Source organism: Aphelocoma coerulescens, chromosome 12 (assembly GCF_041296385.1).
Source record: "Aphelocoma coerulescens isolate FSJ_1873_10779 chromosome 12, UR_Acoe_1.0, whole genome shotgun sequence".
Lineage (NCBI taxonomy): Eukaryota > Metazoa > Chordata > Aves > Passeriformes > Corvidae > Aphelocoma > Aphelocoma coerulescens.
In genome coordinates, this window is record NC_091026.1 from 3,681,252 (window position 1) to 3,698,984 (window position 17,733).

The 17,733-nt window shown below is 53.0% G+C and overlaps 2 protein-coding genes across 2 annotated transcripts; both read right to left on the reverse strand.

Annotated features, from left to right (window-relative positions):
- Positions 1 to 4,662: 4,662 nt before the first annotated feature.
- LOC138117767 (G2/M phase-specific E3 ubiquitin-protein ligase-like) lies at positions 4,663 to 8,549 on the reverse strand. Its single transcript, XM_069028323.1, has 10 exons — positions 8,507 to 8,549; positions 8,098 to 8,189; positions 7,912 to 8,013; positions 7,508 to 7,632; positions 7,269 to 7,431; positions 7,072 to 7,182; positions 6,752 to 6,861; positions 6,482 to 6,600; positions 5,506 to 6,327; positions 4,663 to 4,928 (listed from the first exon to the last, which is right to left on the reverse strand). The coding sequence occupies exons 1-10, from the start codon at positions 8,547 to 8,549 to the stop codon at positions 4,663 to 4,665; spliced, it is 1,953 nt and encodes a 650-aa protein (XP_068884424.1).
- Positions 8,550 to 14,189: 5,640 nt separating this feature from the next.
- On the reverse strand, positions 14,190 to 17,370 carry LOC138117768 (G2/M phase-specific E3 ubiquitin-protein ligase-like). The gene is made up of 10 exons (XM_069028324.1): positions 17,328 to 17,370; positions 16,919 to 17,010; positions 16,733 to 16,834; positions 16,329 to 16,453; positions 16,090 to 16,252; positions 15,893 to 16,003; positions 15,573 to 15,682; positions 15,303 to 15,421; positions 14,566 to 15,148; positions 14,190 to 14,427 (listed from the first exon to the last, which is right to left on the reverse strand). The coding sequence occupies exons 1-10, from the start codon at positions 17,368 to 17,370 to the stop codon at positions 14,190 to 14,192; spliced, it is 1,686 nt and encodes a 561-aa protein (XP_068884425.1).
- Positions 17,371 to 17,733: the final 363 nt, after the last annotated feature.

The window sequence follows — 17,733 nt, forward strand, 5'->3', positions numbered from 1 at the left end:
AATGGCCACTCTGACATCAGCAACGTGCACCCAAAATGGGGGCAGCGATGGCCTCAGTCCCACGCCACCCATTTGAGGCTGCCCCCTTGGGAACCGAGGTTCTGAGATGGGTCCGAGCCTTTGGTCAGAGCCCAACCAGGGCAGGGGCTCCTGCAGCAAGTGCAGGGTCAGATGCCAGGCCCTGGGGCAGCCATCGAGGGTGGCACTGTTGGCAGAAAGGGGCTGTTCAGGCAGTGCCACTCCAGGGCTCCTGCCCCTGGCAGTCGGCTGCCCAGAGAGCTTGTGGGCTCTCTTGCACTGGACAGATTCAAAAGCTGCCCCAGGTGGAGCGACGTTTTCCCTGACACCTGTCTGGAGAAATCCCAGAGGAACCTGATTTGATGCTCTTGCTGATCAGTGTTGGGAACAGGAGATAAAACTGGAGACCACCACACGTGGCTCCCAACCTCAATTATCCTGTCACCCTATGAACTAACAACTTTGACATTTAGTATTAAATGGAAAAGTTAGTGTTAAGCTCCTGAGAAACGTCAGCTTTTACACTGACTCTGATGGAAACCCAGAGAATTCAGTGGGAGTTTTCTGCGTGCAGCTGACTGGAGAGCTTGAACCAGTCCTCGACTCAGAAGTCAAATGCAGGAGGATGCTTTTCCCACATGAAAGGCACTTTTGCCAGTTTGGTCCATGCCTTCCTACTAGCAAATAAATAAATTGAAAAAAACAGCTAGAAGAGAAACACAAACCGTTCTTTTGGCCTTTTCTCATTCATGTCTTTGCAGGCATGCTCCTGGAAAATCCAGATCAATGGCTTCTAGAACAATCAGCGGGACCCCTGGAAAGCAAGGGGTGACGAGCAGGGACACCCTGCACCTGCCTGATGCCGGGGCAGGGGGAGTTCATCAATTTTCCTGTCTCCATGGGAGAGGCACCTTGGGAGGACAAGGATGCCTTCACTGAACTAGGAGGGAGGCACAGCTGGTGCAATGCCAGGGAGTGCCTTTATCCAGGAGGCAGGGAGGAGGCAGAGGAAGAGGGCTAAGTTGGGAAGTGGCACCCCGGGGTCTGTAGTGAACCCGTGTCTCGGCAAGGGCTGGAAGCAGAAGGAACCAGAAGAGCTCAGCCGGACAATGCCGAGCTCTGGACACTTTGTCCTCGGCGCCATGAACCTCCTTGTTCCCCAGGCCCTGGGAGCTGCTCCTGTGCTGCCCCTGCAAGTTATGTATAGACACAGAGCTACCTGCTCTTTCCCAACCCTGTGCAGCACTGGACAGGAGGACACAGTAAAATGTTGTCTTCGTTACATGATCTAATTATCAAAAGTCCGGCCAAGAAGCAACTGACATTGAAGCCCTACACACAGAAAACCCCAACCCCTGGTACAAACCTTGAATTGACACAGGACATGTATACCTGTTCAGAAACACAGGCTGACAGTGTTGGCCAATAGTTTTTCCTATTAGATCTTGGAAAGGATTTCCAAAGTAACATTGTTTGGCAACTTCTTCAAGGAAGAAACATGACACACTTCTCATCAGTAAAAGAAGCTTTATTGGTTTGCTTTCACTTTTCTTTTGGCGTCCTTATGCTTCTTCCGGCATTCCTGAAAATAGTGAAAATCCAACGTATTATTATTAGAAGTTTCTGAATCCACTATTAGGAGAAGTCTCTAAATTCACTCTTTCTCTTGAACACTTTCTTTATGTACAGTTAAGTCGCTGGTCCTGTCCTGTAACGTGCAGAGATTTAGTGGTTTACCTGAGTGACGTCACAACCTGATGTTATACACACCAGTATACTAAACCACTTTTGTTCTCTGGTAATTACAAAGTTTCAGGCTCTTGTTGAGGTCCTGAATTAATTTCTCATGCAGATTCATAGCCCTGTTCCCTCCTCATGCTCAGCTTTCAGCCACAGTTACCAGGGAACGGACGTTTCACACTCACCTCAAGCAATAATCTACGTCTGTCTTCCCAATCCTCTTTTTCTTCACTGAGCTCTACAGATCTACAAAATAACTTTGGGCCTTCTGCACAAAACAAAGAACCAATTATAAGGGTTAAACACTTCTGCTGCTGCTGCTGCTTGGATCACTCATGAGCAACACAGCAATAAAGTCAGCAGCCCTATTCTTCGCATCCTTCCTATTCTCTTCCCCCCACCACCACACGTGGGCTCCAACAGAAATGTTCTGTGTTACAGCCTCGTGTACTACGAAGAATGAAAGGCAGCAGCAGTTCTCCTGAACATGCTGAAATCTAGATTGCAGTGAAATAGCAGCTGCTCCAGTAAAAGCTCAACACCAGGATCCCACATCTCCCCCCAAAACTGATGGCTGCTGATGACTGCGATCCCCATTTTAACGCGCGCTGTAAATCAGGCAGACTGGAAGCACGCAGGATGGTAACTGTATGAACACATCAGTTATTGCATCAGAGTTACCTAGTAGGTCTCAAGAAAGAAGCCTGTCCTAGAACTGTGTTCTATCACATGTAACAAGCTATTGTTTTGGTGGCCTGTGGAATGTTTTAGGGCATTGTATGTTTTCTTTGGTTGTTGTTTCCTTTGTTTTTAAGTACAAAATTCACTGGATTCAGAAGAGAAAAACCAAGATTCATGAGGACAAAGAAGGGCATATGTGGCTGATAAGAATACTCAACATTCTTAATGATAGCAGCAGAAAGACAGGAAAAAAATAAAGATGATATACATGCCTGAAAGGGTCTGAAATGTCTAGGCAACTTGTCCAGTGACTATCTTTTTGGTAAGCTCCAAAAGTCCAGATACCCATTAGGCAATTATCTGAAAGACAAGAAAGCCAGACAGCTGCTCAGCCTTTATTTTGCCAGGACTTCCTCACGGGCTGCTACCACAACCTAGACCCCAAGTAAGGGTGGCAAATGTTGACTACAAACCATTCATAAGCGGGCAGCATTTTTTCCTCACTGAATTCCAGTAAGAGTTTAAAAAGAAAAAAATACAAAAGGGGTGAATAAGTTCAGTTGTACCTCTTAGGCGTTCATCATCTTTGGAGAAGAAGAAAACTCTAGCACTTTCCGTGTGGGGTAAAGAAAGAAACCTGGACAAGTACAAAGGGATTTTAGCATCCTAAAAGGCACTACCAAATTCCATGAACATGAGTTAAAGCTGCAGCGCTTCAGAGAAACGGTAAACATTGAAGAGCTTTACTCCACAGTAACCAAACAGAGCCTTCTATAAAAACCCCCACTTTTTAAAAGAAAACTGACTGTGTCTTTGGCTTTTGGCCAAACTCAGATTGGGTTTGGTCAACCCAAAACGACCCAGTTAATTTCTTGTGCTCAACTTCTCTCTCTTCATATTCAACTTCACATCAAAGGGGCTGCTGGGAGTTTTGACTCTGTGCAGCACAAACGGTTTGTCCAAGATGACTTTCACTGCTCAGAGGTGTGCAACGTCCGTTTCCCATTTCCTGAGTGCTGCTCTTAATATGCCCACAGCATCCAACTACGACAACCAAGGAGAGAACCAATACAAATGGAACTTGCATTTCTCGGTCCTTTCCAATTTCTGATGGCTCAGGCTCATCATCACTCTCAGAACTGCTGTCTTGGAAACGTGGATCCTCTTGCCACGTGACTTTTACCGGTTTTATTGGTCCCAGTATGTAAGGCTCTGCAATATAACAGCACCAAAAAAGAAAAAAAAGCCAAAACCAGGTTATTCCTCTACTTGCCAGGAAAAGTCCTTCCTTTCAAGTGAAATACTTACACTGGAGAAGGCAGATTTAGGAAGGACAGAATCTTCTCCCCTCAGATTTTCTGAGCTAAATCTCTGCTCCAGTATTTTCCCCTTTGTTCTAGGCATCTCCCACGTATTCCTAAACCTTGATCGCTGCATTCAGAAGACACTAACTACCTTCTGAATTCAGCAGAAGTGTGGGGGGCTTGTTGCTTTGTGCTGTTGCACACAAAGCACCTTGGGTTTTTTAATCTTTTGGGTAACTTTGCACAGTTTCTTTTCTTTCCTACAAGACTGTGACTTGATTTAATATTGTTTCATCTTCATTTCATAAGGCCTCATTTTATCTGAGGTTAGGACATGCCAATGATGATGTGTCATTCAGCTTCCATTCTCTAAAGGTCCAAGAATAGAATTCAGTAACTAATAAAATATTCTTGAATCTTGGGGTCAGCTCCAGGATTTTGCTCTTCACTCTACATTAACACACATTTTCTTTGCAATCTGGTTGGGTTCTATGAAACTTGCCAGGACTGGTGTGTCACCTTTTTCCCTGTTTGAGAAATTTAGGGGATGACAACAAGCTTTTTCACCACTCTGCAAAGACCCCACTGCCTTCTCTCTCAAAGCCCGCCTTTCAGAACTCTGAGATGCAAGCACGAGTTACCTCTCCTTAATCTACCGCAAGCCTGGCAAGTAGAAATGAAGATCAGAATGCTTCTGCCTAATTACTGGCTTCTGCCGCTGAAAATCCCCTGGATCCAGACCCTCTTTACACCGTATTGCTCTGCAGTGCCTGCCTTAAGCTCTTCCTAGGAATGGCACCGTTAGAAGGGTTCTGCTGTTACCTTCTTTCATGCCCAACTCCTGTGTGTCTCCGAAGAAGGAAAAGTGAAAGCACTCAACTCCTGAGCTACGTCGTTCGCAGGCAAAGGTCCCAGATGGTCAGCTGGGACAGAGTCCTGCGCATCCTCTTTGTCCCAAGGGTATGTCCTCAGTGTTTTCTGGTTTGTTCTTTGAAGGTCCAAACAAGTCTTTTAAATCAGCAGCAATGTCGTAATAGATTTCTTCAGACACTTGAGGCAGTGTCTCACTCTCTTCTTTCTTCTTCCTTTTGGCTTTCCTGAAATCAGATTGTTCAAGGATAGCAACACAGCACATGTCCTTTCCAAAGACAGCTTCCCTAAGAGCCACCTTGCTCTTCTGTCTCCCTAAACGTATCCAAGCCCATTAAGGAGTGGTTCACTATCAAGGGGAAGCAGTGGGGAAACATCTGAGGTTTGAGTCTAAAGGCAGGAGCAAGTGTCCTTTTTAATTAGCCACCCCCTTAAGTGACTTTTCACTTAATAGGTGGTAACATAGAAATCAGGTATTTAGCACAGATTCCTGCCAATAGCAATGTCAAGAGTTAATACACTTTTCTCAGAGACCTGCAAATCTCAAGGTCCCTGTATTGAGCTTCCTCACCTTCACTTACGGCAGAGAACAGACGGACTAGAAAGAAAAGATGACACTACATGCTGCTTTTCGAGGCCTGAGTTGAGGCCCGACGTCGCTGGCGGGAGCGGTTGCTCCTGGTGGATGTCTCCGACAATGTCACCCTACGCCTGGGCGTCTCAGCCCTTGGTGCTGTCCTGCGGCTGCTGTCACGGCGACTCCTCGACCGCACCGGTGGATTTGAGGCCCGACGTCGCTGGCGGGTGCGGCTGCGTCTGGGGGATGTCTCCGATGGTGTCCTTCTGTGCCTGGGCCTCTCAGCCCTTGGTGCTGTGCTCTGGCTCCTGTCACGGCGACTCCTCGACCGGGCAGGTGGATTTGAGGCCCGACGTCGCTGGCGGGAGCGGTTGCTCCTGGTGGATGTCCCTGATGCTGTCTCCCTTGGCCTGGGCGTCTCAGCCCTTGGTGCTGTCCTGCGGCTCCTGTCACGGCGACTCCTCGACCGCACCGGTGGATTTGAGGCCCGACGTCGCTGGCGGGTGCGGCTGCGTCTGGGGGATGTCTCCGATGGTGTCCTTCTGTGCCTGGGCCTCTCAGCCCTTGGTGCTGTGCTCTGGCTCCTGTCACGGCGACTCCTCGACCGCACCGGTGGATTTGAGGCCCGACGTCGCTGGCGGGTGCGGCTGCATCTGGGGGATGTCTCCGATGGTGTCCTTCTGTGCCTGGGCGTCTCAGCCCTTGGTGCTGTGCTCTGGCTCCTGTCACGGCAACTCCTCGATCGGACAGGTGGATTTGAGGCCCAGCTTTGCCGGCGAGAGCGATTTCGCCTGCGGTCAGACCCAGAGCTTCTGGAATGGCTGGTGTCTGATGACCTTGATGTCACCTCACTCTCCATGCAGGGGCTGCTGCTCTCCAGCGAGGAAGATTGCAGCAGCTGCCCCATTGGTGCATGTTGGACGCTGCTGCGTTTGCTGGTCTCTGGAGATGGAGACAGGGGAGGCACACCCGATGGTGCCAGGATGCCAGAGTTGGGGCTGATGGCCTCGGATTGTGCAGAGCCATGGGAAGGCTCCAATCCATGGGAAGGTTCCAATCCTGACTGTCCAGCCAGGCTGGGGACATTGAGCTCCAGTTCATCCCTGGGGGCATAGAGCTCCGGCTCATCCCTGGGGGCTGTAAGGGGAAGAAGGAATGAGAGGGGCCCAGCAGGCCTGGGCCAGGCCAGGCCAGTGCGGTGCCCCCAGCCCTCCAGGAGCGGACAGGCTCTGCCAAGCCCAGCCTTGGCACTGACCCCAGCCCAGGGCCACGCAGCTGCGTTGCCTCATACCTGTGCCCAGATCAGCACAGCTGTCGCACTCCCAGCTGGGTGTGTCGTTTCTGAGGCCAGAGCAGCGCCTGTGGGTGCCCTCAGCAGCACAGGAGGAGCACAGGAGCAGTTCCCAGGGCCTGGGAAAACAAATGGTTTCATGGCACTGAGGACAAAGCGTCCACAGCTCGGGATTGTCCGGCTGAGCTCTTCTTCTGGCTCCTTCTGCTTCGAGCCCTTGCCAAGACACAGGTTCCCTGCAGAGCCCTGGGGTGCAGCTGCCCAACTTACCCCTCTTCCTCTGCCTCCTCCCTGCCTCCTGGATAAAGGCACTTCCTGGCATTGCACTGGCTGTGCCTGTCTCCTAATTCTGCAAAGGCATCGTTGTCCTCCCATGTTGGCTCTCTGATGAGGAAAGGAGAAGCCGATGAGCTCGTGCTGCTCCACCATCCTGGAGGTACAGGCTGTCCCTGCTCTTCCTCCAGTGCTTTTCCAAGTCTTGCGTGAAGCTGAAGCCCAAACTCACGGGACAGGGCAGGGCCAGGACTGCGGGGGCAGGCCCTGGCACAGCAGCTGCCCCCTCCTGTGTTGTGAGCCAGGCAGAAGGACACCGACCTGAAGGGGATTCGGATCCCCATGATGAACATTTGGACAAGAAACTCATCATCGTCTCTGCAGAGGGGGCACTGGAAGTACAATGCACCAGCGCGCAAGGCCTGTCCCTGCAGGGCAAACAGCAGCAGTGTGAGCAAGGCCCTGGTGCTGCTGAGCACCCGCTGTGCCCCGGGGCTGCGGGAATGGCTCCTACCTGGATGCAGTCCCTGTGGAACCAGGCCCTTTTGCACGCTGGGCACACCAGTGTTGTGTAGCTCTTTCTCTCCTCCACAGGCTCCATGCAGATGGGGCATTCGGTGCCCGGCTCCGGAATCACCGTCGCATCCTGTTCTGGGGAGTGCTCAGGGCAGTAGGACCTGGGGGAAAAGGGATGGGCAAAGTGAGACGTGCTGGGTCCTTCTGCAGGGGTGGCCAGAACGGGAGAGGACGTACCTGTATGGGGTTATGTAGTTAGTCACACAGTGACCCTCCTTGGCACAGGGCAGGTGGAACCATCTGTCGCAGTCTTCGTGACAGCACATGATGGTGGCCCCAGTCTCCCCACAGACGCAGCAGTGCTGGAAAGAGCCAAGCAGCCCCATCAGAGGCAGCCTCGGGCCTCCCCAGGCAGCCCCACGGCTCCGGGCAGGGCGCAGGACTGTGGCCGCTGCTGGGTCTCAGCCCACAGACCCGCCTGGAGGAAGAGGCTCCTGTGCCAGAGCCTCTGTGGAGCTGCTGGGAGCCAGACTTTTGTCCCACAGCTGGTGGGAAGGGCCGGCCTTTCTTTTGTGGGGTCTGGGCTAAGCCCTGGCAAACCTCGCCTGGCACAAGCCTCCCTGCTCTTGTCAGGCTCTCACCTGCTGAGCCGCCCGGCTGACTGCAAGTTGGATATCGCGAGGGCGAAACCCCTTGAGTCCAATCCGATCACTGTCTTGTTGAAAAATGAGGCTGGCGAAATTCTGTGGCAAAGGCAGGGAGCTGATGAGGAGAGAGTGGCAGGGGCTGCCCACTGCAGTGCTGGAGAGAGGCTCAGCGCAGCTCACCAGGCAGAAGACGTGGGCACAGAGCCCGTGCTTCTCCCATTTGTCGCCGCAGATGTCCGGGTCAGCCTCTGCGCGGCGGCACAGCAGGCATGCTGCAGGGGACAGAGCCAATGGCACCGGGCACCTCTGCGGGGCTCTTAGCCCGCAGCATCGGCCCCAAGGGCTGCTCTGGCCCTGCCTGCCTGGCTGATGGGCAGGCCTGGAGGCCTTGGGGAGCAGGGGACAGCGCGGGCACGGGTGTCCCCACAGCTGCCCCCTGGCCCGGCTGGGCCCCCCTTGGGGAGGAAGGAGGCTCCCAGCCCCAGCATGGCTGGGCAGCTCCTGCCTCCCCCTGCCTCCGCTCCGGGCCCCACGCTGGCTGCCCCGACAGCCCCTGTGCCAGCCTGCGGGAGGGCTGCTTTGCCCTCACCTGGCTCTCTGGCATCAGGGGCCTCCTGCTTCCCTTCTGCCATGGCTCTTGTCAGCAGTGAGTCCCTGTGCAGAAACACCGCGGTCTTCTCCAGGGGCTCGTCCTCTCCTTTTGTGGGAGAAAGAAGAGTGTGGGGAGTTTGTAGAACAGGCCCAGAGCCACGAGGGCACTACTCCCTGGTGAGCCCTGCGTGAGCCCTGCTCCAGTCCGCCTTCTCCTCCCGTCACAGCGTCGAGGAACACTGCTGTCTCCCGTGGATGTTCCTCTGCTGCGTCTGGGAAGGAAGAGGCAGGTGAGCCTGCAGCACAGGCCCAGAGCCCCGAGGTGTGGGGCCCCTCTGGCCCCTGGGCAGCCCTGTCCCTGTCCTACCTTCCCCTCCCGTTGTCAGGTCGCACTGACACACGCTGGCCTGAGCTCAGCGTTCCCTCTTGTGGCCTTGGTCGCACGGGTCACAATGGCCACTCTGACATCAGCAACGTGCACCCAAAATGGGGGCAGCGATGGCCTCAGTCCCACGCCACCCATTTGAGGCTGCCCCCTTGGGAACCGAGGTTCTGAGATGGGTCCGAGCCTTTGGTCAGAGCCCAACCAGGGCAGGGGCTCCTGCAGCAAGTGCAGGGTCAGATGCCAGGCCCTGGGGCAGCCATCGAGGGTGGCACTGTTGGCAGAAAGGGGCTGTTCAGGCAGTGCCACTCCAGGGCTCCTGCCCCTGGCAGTCGGCTGCCCAGAGAGCTTGTGGGCTCTCTTGCACTGGACAGATTCAAAAGCTGCCCCAGGTGGAGCGACGTTTTCCCTGACACCTGTCTGGAGAAATCCCAGAGGAACCTGATTTGATGCTCTTGCTGATCAGTGTTGGGAACAGGAGATAAAACTGGAGACCACCACACGTGGCTCCCAACCTCAATTATCCTGTCACCCTATGAACTAACAACTTTGACATTTAGTATTAAATGGAAAAGTTAGTGTTAAGCTCCTGAGAAACGTCAGCTTTTACACTGACTCTGATGGAAACCCAGAGAATTCAGTGGGAGTTTTCTGCGTGCAGCTGACTGGAGAGCTTGAACCAGTCCTCGACTCAGAAGTCAAATGCAGGAGGATGCTTTTCCCACATGAAAGGCACTTTTGCCAGTTTGGTCCATGCCTTCCTACTAGCAAATAAATAAATTGAAAAAAACAGCTAGAAGAGAAACACAAACCGTTCTTTTGGCCTTTTCTCATTCATGTCTTTGCAGGCATGCTCCTGGAAAATCCAGATCAATGGCTTCTAGAACAATCAGCGGGACCCCTGGAAAGCAAGGGGTGACGAGCAGGGACACCCTGCACCTGCCTGATGCCGGGGCAGGGGGAGTTCATCAATTTTCCTGTCTCCATGGGAGAGGCACCTTGGGAGGACAAGGATGCCTTCACTGAACTAGGAGGGAGGCACAGCTGGTGCAATGCCAGGGAGTGCCTTTATCCAGGAGGCAGGGAGGAGGCAGAGGAAGAGGGCTAAGTTGGGAAGTGGCACCCCGGGGTCTGTAGTGAACCCGTGTCTCGGCAAGGGCTGGAAGCAGAAGGAACCAGAAGAGCTCAGCCGGACAATGCCGAGCTCTGGACACTTTGTCCTCGGCGCCATGAACCTCCTTGTTCCCCAGGCCCTGGGAGCTGCTCCTGTGCTGCCCCTGCAAGTTATGTATAGACACAGAGCTACCTGCTCTTTCCCAACCCTGTGCAGCACTGGACAGGAGGACACAGTAAAATGTTGTCTTCGTTACATGATCTAATTATCAAAAGTCCGGCCAAGAAGCAACTGACATTGAAGCCCTACACACAGAAAACCCCAACCCCTGGTACAAACCTTGAATTGACACAGGACATGTATACCTGTTCAGAAACACAGGCTGACAGTGTTGGCCAATAGTTTTTCCTATTAGATCTTGGAAAGGATTTCCAAAGTAACATTGTTTGGCAACTTCTTCAAGGAAGAAACATGACACACTTCTCATCAGTAAAAGAAGCTTTATTGGTTTGCTTTCACTTTTCTTTTGGCGTCCTTATGCTTCTTCCGGCATTCCTGAAAATAGTGAAAATCCAACGTATTATTATTAGAAGTTTCTGAATCCACTATTAGGAGAAGTCTCTAAATTCACTCTTTCTCTTGAACACTTTCTTTATGTACAGTTAAGTCGCTGGTCCTGTCCTGTAACGTGCAGAGATTTAGTGGTTTACCTGAGTGACGTCACAACCTGATGTTATACACACCAGTATACTAAACCACTTTTGTTCTCTGGTAATTACAAAGTTTCAGGCTCTTGTTGAGGTCCTGAATTAATTTCTCATGCAGATTCATAGCCCTGTTCCCTCCTCATGCTCAGCTTTCAGCCACAGTTACCAGGGAACGGACGTTTCACACTCACCTCAAGCAATAATCTACGTCTGTCTTCCCAATCCTCTTTTTCTTCACTGAGCTCTACAGATCTACAAAATAACTTTGGGCCTTCTGCACAAAACAAAGAACCAATTATAAGGGTTAAACACTTCTGCTGCTGCTGCTGCTTGGATCACTCATGAGCAACACAGCAATAAAGTCAGCAGCCCTATTCTTCGCATCCTTCCTATTCTCTTCCCCCCACCACCACACGTGGGCTCCAACAGAAATGTTCTGTGTTACAGCCTCGTGTACTACGAAGAATGAAAGGCAGCAGCAGTTCTCCTGAACATGCTGAAATCTAGATTGCAGTGAAATAGCAGCTGCTCCAGTAAAAGCTCAACACCAGGATCCCACATCTCCCCCCAAAACTGATGGCTGCTGATGACTGCGATCCCCATTTTAACGCGCGCTGTAAATCAGGCAGACTGGAAGCACGCAGGATGGTAACTGTATGAACACATCAGTTATTGCATCAGAGTTACCTAGTAGGTCTCAAGAAAGAAGCCTGTCCTAGAACTGTGTTCTATCACATGTAACAAGCTATTGTTTTGGTGGCCTGTGGAATGTTTTAGGGCATTGTATGTTTTCTTTGGTTGTTGTTTCCTTTGTTTTTAAGTACAAAATTCACTGGATTCAGAAGAGAAAAACCAAGATTCATGAGGACAAAGAAGGGCATATGTGGCTGATAAGAATACTCAACATTCTTAATGATAGCAGCAGAAAGACAGGAAAAAAATAAAGATGATATACATGCCTGAAAGGGTCTGAAATGTCTAGGCAACTTGTCCAGTGACTATCTTTTTGGTAAGCTCCAAAAGTCCAGATACCCATTAGGCAATTATCTGAAAGACAAGAAAGCCAGACAGCTGCTCAGCCTTTATTTTGCCAGGACTTCCTCACGGGCTGCTACCACAACCTAGACCCCAAGTAAGGGTGGCAAATGTTGACTACAAACCATTCATAAGCGGGCAGCATTTTTTCCTCACTGAATTCCAGTAAGAGTTTAAAAAGAAAAAAATACAAAAGGGGTGAATAAGTTCAGTTGTACCTCTTAGGCGTTCATCATCTTTGGAGAAGAAGAAAACTCTAGCACTTTCCGTGTGGGGTAAAGAAAGAAACCTGGACAAGTACAAAGGGATTTTAGCATCCTAAAAGGCACTACCAAATTCCATGAACATGAGTTAAAGCTGCAGCGCTTCAGAGAAACGGTAAACATTGAAGAGCTTTACTCCACAGTAACCAAACAGAGCCTTCTATAAAAACCCCCACTTTTTAAAAGAAAACTGACTGTGTCTTTGGCTTTTGGCCAAACTCAGATTGGGTTTGGTCAACCCAAAACGACCCAGTTAATTTCTTGTGCTCAACTTCTCTCTCTTCATATTCAACTTCACATCAAAGGGGCTGCTGGGAGTTTTGACTCTGTGCAGCACAAACGGTTTGTCCAAGATGACTTTCACTGCTCAGAGGTGTGCAACGTCCGTTTCCCATTTCCTGAGTGCTGCTCTTAATATGCCCACAGCATCCAACTACGACAACCAAGGAGAGAACCAATACAAATGGAACTTGCATTTCTCGGTCCTTTCCAATTTCTGATGGCTCAGGCTCATCATCACTCTCAGAACTGCTGTCTTGGAAACGTGGATCCTCTTGCCACGTGACTTTTACCGGTTTTATTGGTCCCAGTATGTAAGGCTCTGCAATATAACAGCACCAAAAAAGAAAAAAAAGCCAAAACCAGGTTATTCCTCTACTTGCCAGGAAAAGTCCTTCCTTTCAAGTGAAATACTTACACTGGAGAAGGCAGATTTAGGAAGGACAGAATCTTCTCCCCTCAGATTTTCTGAGCTAAATCTCTGCTCCAGTATTTTCCCCTTTGTTCTAGGCATCTCCCACGTATTCCTAAACCTTGATCGCTGCATTCAGAAGACACTAACTACCTTCTGAATTCAGCAGAAGTGTGGGGGGCTTGTTGCTTTGTGCTGTTGCACACAAAGCACCTTGGGTTTTTTAATCTTTTGGGTAACTTTGCACAGTTTCTTTTCTTTCCTACAAGACTGTGACTTGATTTAATATTGTTTCATCTTCATTTCATAAGGCCTCATTTTATCTGAGGTTAGGACATGCCAATGATGATGTGTCATTCAGCTTCCATTCTCTAAAGGTCCAAGAATAGAATTCAGTAACTAATAAAATATTCTTGAATCTTGGGGTCAGCTCCAGGATTTTGCTCTTCACTCTACATTAACACACATTTTCTTTGCAATCTGGTTGGGTTCTATGAAACTTGCCAGGACTGGTGTGTCACCTTTTTCCCTGTTTGAGAAATTTAGGGGATGACAACAAGCTTTTTCACCACTCTGCAAAGACCCCACTGCCTTCTCTCTCAAAGCCCGCCTTTCAGAACTCTGAGATGCAAGCACGAGTTACCTCTCCTTAATCTACCGCAAGCCTGGCAAGTAGAAATGAAGATCAGAATGCTTCTGCCTAATTACTGGCTTCTGCCGCTGAAAATCCCCTGGATCCAGACCCTCTTTACACCGTATTGCTCTGCAGTGCCTGCCTTAAGCTCTTCCTAGGAATGGCACCGTTAGAAGGGTTCTGCTGTTACCTTCTTTCATGCCCAACTCCTGTGTGTCTCCGAAGAAGGAAAAGTGAAAGCACTCAACTCCTGAGCTACGTCGTTCGCAGGCAAAGGTCCCAGATGGTCAGCTGGGACAGAGTCCTGCGCATCCTCTTTGTCCCAAGGGTATGTCCTCAGTGTTTTCTGGTTTGTTCTTTGAAGGTCCAAACAAGTCTTTTAAATCAGCAGCAATGTCGTAATAGATTTCTTCAGACACTTGAGGCAGTGTCTCACTCTCTTCTTTCTTCTTCCTTTTGGCTTTCCTGAAATCAGATTGTTCAAGGATAGCAACACAGCACATGTCCTTTCCAAAGACAGCTTCCCTAAGAGCCACCTTGCTCTTCTGTCTCCCTAAACGTATCCAAGCCCATTAAGGAGTGGTTCACTATCAAGGGGAAGCAGTGGGGAAACATCTGAGGTTTGAGTCTAAAGGCAGGAGCAAGTGTCCTTTTTAATTAGCCACCCCCTTAAGTGACTTTTCACTTAATAGGTGGTAACATAGAAATCAGGTATTTAGCACAGATTCCTGCCAATAGCAATGTCAAGAGTTAATACACTTTTCTCAGAGACCTGCAAATCTCAAGGTCCCTGTATTGAGCTTCCTCACCTTCACTTACGGCAGAGAACAGACGGACTAGAAAGAAAAGATGACACTACATGCTGCTTTTCGAGGCCTGAGTTGAGGCCCGACGTCGCTGGCGGGAGCGGTTGCTCCTGGTGGATGTCTCCGACAATGTCACCCTACGCCTGGGCGTCTCAGCCCTTGGTGCTGTCCTGCGGCTGCTGTCACGGCGACTCCTCGACCGCACCGGTGGATTTGAGGCCCGACGTCGCTGGCGGGTGCGGCTGCGTCTGGGGGATGTCTCCGATGGTGTCCTTCTGTGCCTGGGCCTCTCAGCCCTTGGTGCTGTGCTCTGGCTCCTGTCACGGCGACTCCTCGACCGGGCAGGTGGATTTGAGGCCCGACGTCGCTGGCGGGAGCGGTTGCTCCTGGTGGATGTCCCTGATGCTGTCTCCCTTGGCCTGGGCGTCTCAGCCCTTGGTGCTGTCCTGCGGCTCCTGTCACGGCGACTCCTCGACCGCACCGGTGGATTTGAGGCCCGACGTCGCTGGCGGGTGCGGCTGCGTCTGGGGGATGTCTCCGATGGTGTCCTTCTGTGCCTGGGCCTCTCAGCCCTTGGTGCTGTGCTCTGGCTCCTGTCACGGCAACTCCTCGATCGGACAGGTGGATTTGAGGCCCAGCTTTGCCGGCGAGAGCGATTTCGCCTGCGGTCAGACCCAGAGCTTCTGGAATGGCTGGTGTCTGATGACCTTGATGTCACCTCACTCTCCATGCAGGGGCTGCTGCTCTCCAGCGAGGAAGATTGCAGCAGCTGCCCCATTGGTGCATGTTGGACGCTGCTGCGTTTGCTGGTCTCTGGAGATGGAGACAGGGGAGGCACACCCGATGGTGCCAGGATGCCAGAGTTGGGGCTGATGGCCTCGGATTGTGCAGAGCCATGGGAAGGCTCCAATCCATGGGAAGGTTCCAATCCTGACTGTCCAGCCAGGCTGGGGACATTGAGCTCCAGTTCATCCCTGGGGGCATAGAGCTCCGGCTCATCCCTGGGGGCTGTAAGGGGAAGAAGGAATGAGAGGGGCCCAGCAGGCCTGGGCCAGGCCAGGCCAGTGCGGTGCCCCCAGCCCTCCAGGAGCGGACAGGCTCTGCCAAGCCCAGCCTTGGCACTGACCCCAGCCCAGGGCCACGCAGCTGCGTTGCCTCATACCTGTGCCCAGATCAGCACAGCTGTCGCACTCCCAGCTGGGTGTGTCGTTTCTGAGGCCAGAGCAGCGCCTGTGGGTGCCCTCAGCAGCACAGGAGGAGCACAGGAGCAGTTCCCAGGGCCTGGGAAAACAAATGGTTTCATGGCACTGAGGACAAAGCGTCCACAGCTCGGGATTGTCCGGCTGAGCTCTTCTTCTGGCTCCTTCTGCTTCGAGCCCTTGCCAAGACACAGGTTCCCTGCAGAGCCCTGGGGTGCAGCTGCCCAACTTACCCCTCTTCCTCTGCCTCCTCCCTGCCTCCTGGATAAAGGCACTTCCTGGCATTGCACTGGCTGTGCCTGTCTCCTAATTCTGCAAAGGCATCGTTGTCCTCCCATGTTGGCTCTCTGATGAGGAAAGGAGAAGCCGATGAGCTCGTGCTGCTCCACCATCCTGGAGGTACAGGCTGTCCCTGCTCTTCCTCCAGTGCTTTTCCAAGTCTTGCGTGAAGCTGAAGCCCAAACTCACGGGACAGGGCAGGGCCAGGACTGCGGGGGCAGGCCCTGGCACAGCAGCTGCCCCCTCCTGTGTTGTGAGCCAGGCAGAAGGACACCGACCTGAAGGGGATTCGGATCCCCATGATGAACATTTGGACAAGAAACTCATCATCGTCTCTGCAGAGGGGGCACTGGAAGTACAATGCACCAGCGCGCAAGGCCTGTCCCTGCAGGGCAAACAGCAGCAGTGTGAGCAAGGCCCTGGTGCTGCTGAGCACCCGCTGTGCCCCGGGGCTGCGGGAATGGCTCCTACCTGGATGCAGTCCCTGTGGAACCAGGCCCTTTTGCACGCTGGGCACACCAGTGTTGTGTAGCTCTTTCTCTCCTCCACAGGCTCCATGCAGATGGGGCATTCGGTGCCCGGCTCCGGAATCACCGTCGCATCCTGTTCTGGGGAGTGCTCAGGGCAGTAGGACCTGGGGGAAAAGGGATGGGCAAAGTGAGACGTGCTGGGTCCTTCTGCAGGGGTGGCCAGAACGGGAGAGGACGTACCTGTATGGGGTTATGTAGTTAGTCACACAGTGACCCTCCTTGGCACAGGGCAGGTGGAACCATCTGTCGCAGTCTTCGTGACAGCACATGATGGTGGCCCCAGTCTCCCCACAGACGCAGCAGTGCTGGAAAGAGCCAAGCAGCCCCATCAGAGGCAGCCTCGGGCCTCCCCAGGCAGCCCCACGGCTCCGGGCAGGGCGCAGGACTGTGGCCGCTGCTGGGTCTCAGCCCACAGACCCGCCTGGAGGAAGAGGCTCCTGTGCCAGAGCCTCTGTGGAGCTGCTGGGAGCCAGACTTTTGTCCCACAGCTGGTGGGAAGGGCCGGCCTTTCTTTTGTGGGGTCTGGGCTAAGCCCTGGCAAACCTCGCCTGGCACAAGCCTCCCTGCTCTTGTCAGGCTCTCACCTGCTGAGCCGCCCGGCTGACTGCAAGTTGGATATCGCGAGGGCGAAACCCCTTGAGTCCAATCCGATCACTGTCTTGTTGAAAAATGAGGCTGGCGAAATTCTGTGGCAAAGGCAGGGAGCTGATGAGGAGAGAGTGGCAGGGGCTGCCCACTGCAGTGCTGGAGAGAGGCTCAGCGCAGCTCACCAGGCAGAAGACGTGGGCACAGAGCCCGTGCTTCTCCCATTTGTCGCCGCAGATGTCCGGGTCAGCCTCTGCGCGGCGGCACAGCAGGCATGCTGCAGGGGACAGAGCCAATGGCACCGGGCACCTCTGCGGGGCTCTTAGCCCGCAGCATCGGCCCCAAGGGCTGCTCTGGCCCTGCCTGCCTGGCTGATGGGCAGGCCTGGAGGCCTTGGGGAGCAGGGGACAGCGCGGGCACGGGTGTCCCCACAGCTGCCCCCTGGCCCGGCTGGGCCCCCCTTGGGGAGGAAGGAGGCTCCCAGCCCCAGCATGGCTGGGCAGCTCCTGCCTCCCCCTGCCTCCGCTCCGGGCCCCACGCTGGCTGCCCCGACAGCCCCTGTGCCAGCCTGCGGGAGGGCTGCTTTGCCCTCACCTGGCTCTCTGGCATCAGGGGCCTCCTGCTTCCCTTCTGCCATGGCTCTTGTCAGCAGTGAGTCCCTGTGCAGAAACACCGCGGTCTTCTCCAGGGGCTCGTCCTCTCCTTTTGTGGGAGAAAGAAGAGTGTGGGGAGTTTGTAGAACAGGCCCAGAGCCACGAGGGCACTACTCCCTGGTGAGCCCTGCGTGAGCCCTGCTCCAGTCCGCCTTCTCCTCCTGTCACAGCGTCGAGGAACACTGCTGTCTCCCGTGGATGTTCCTCTGCTGCGTCTGGGAAAGAAGAGGCAGGTGAGCCTGCAGCACAGGCCCAGAGCCCCGAGGTGTGGGGCCCCTCTGGCCCCTGGGCAGCCCTGTCCCTGTCCTACCTTCCCCTCCCGTTGTCAGGTCGCACTGACACACGCT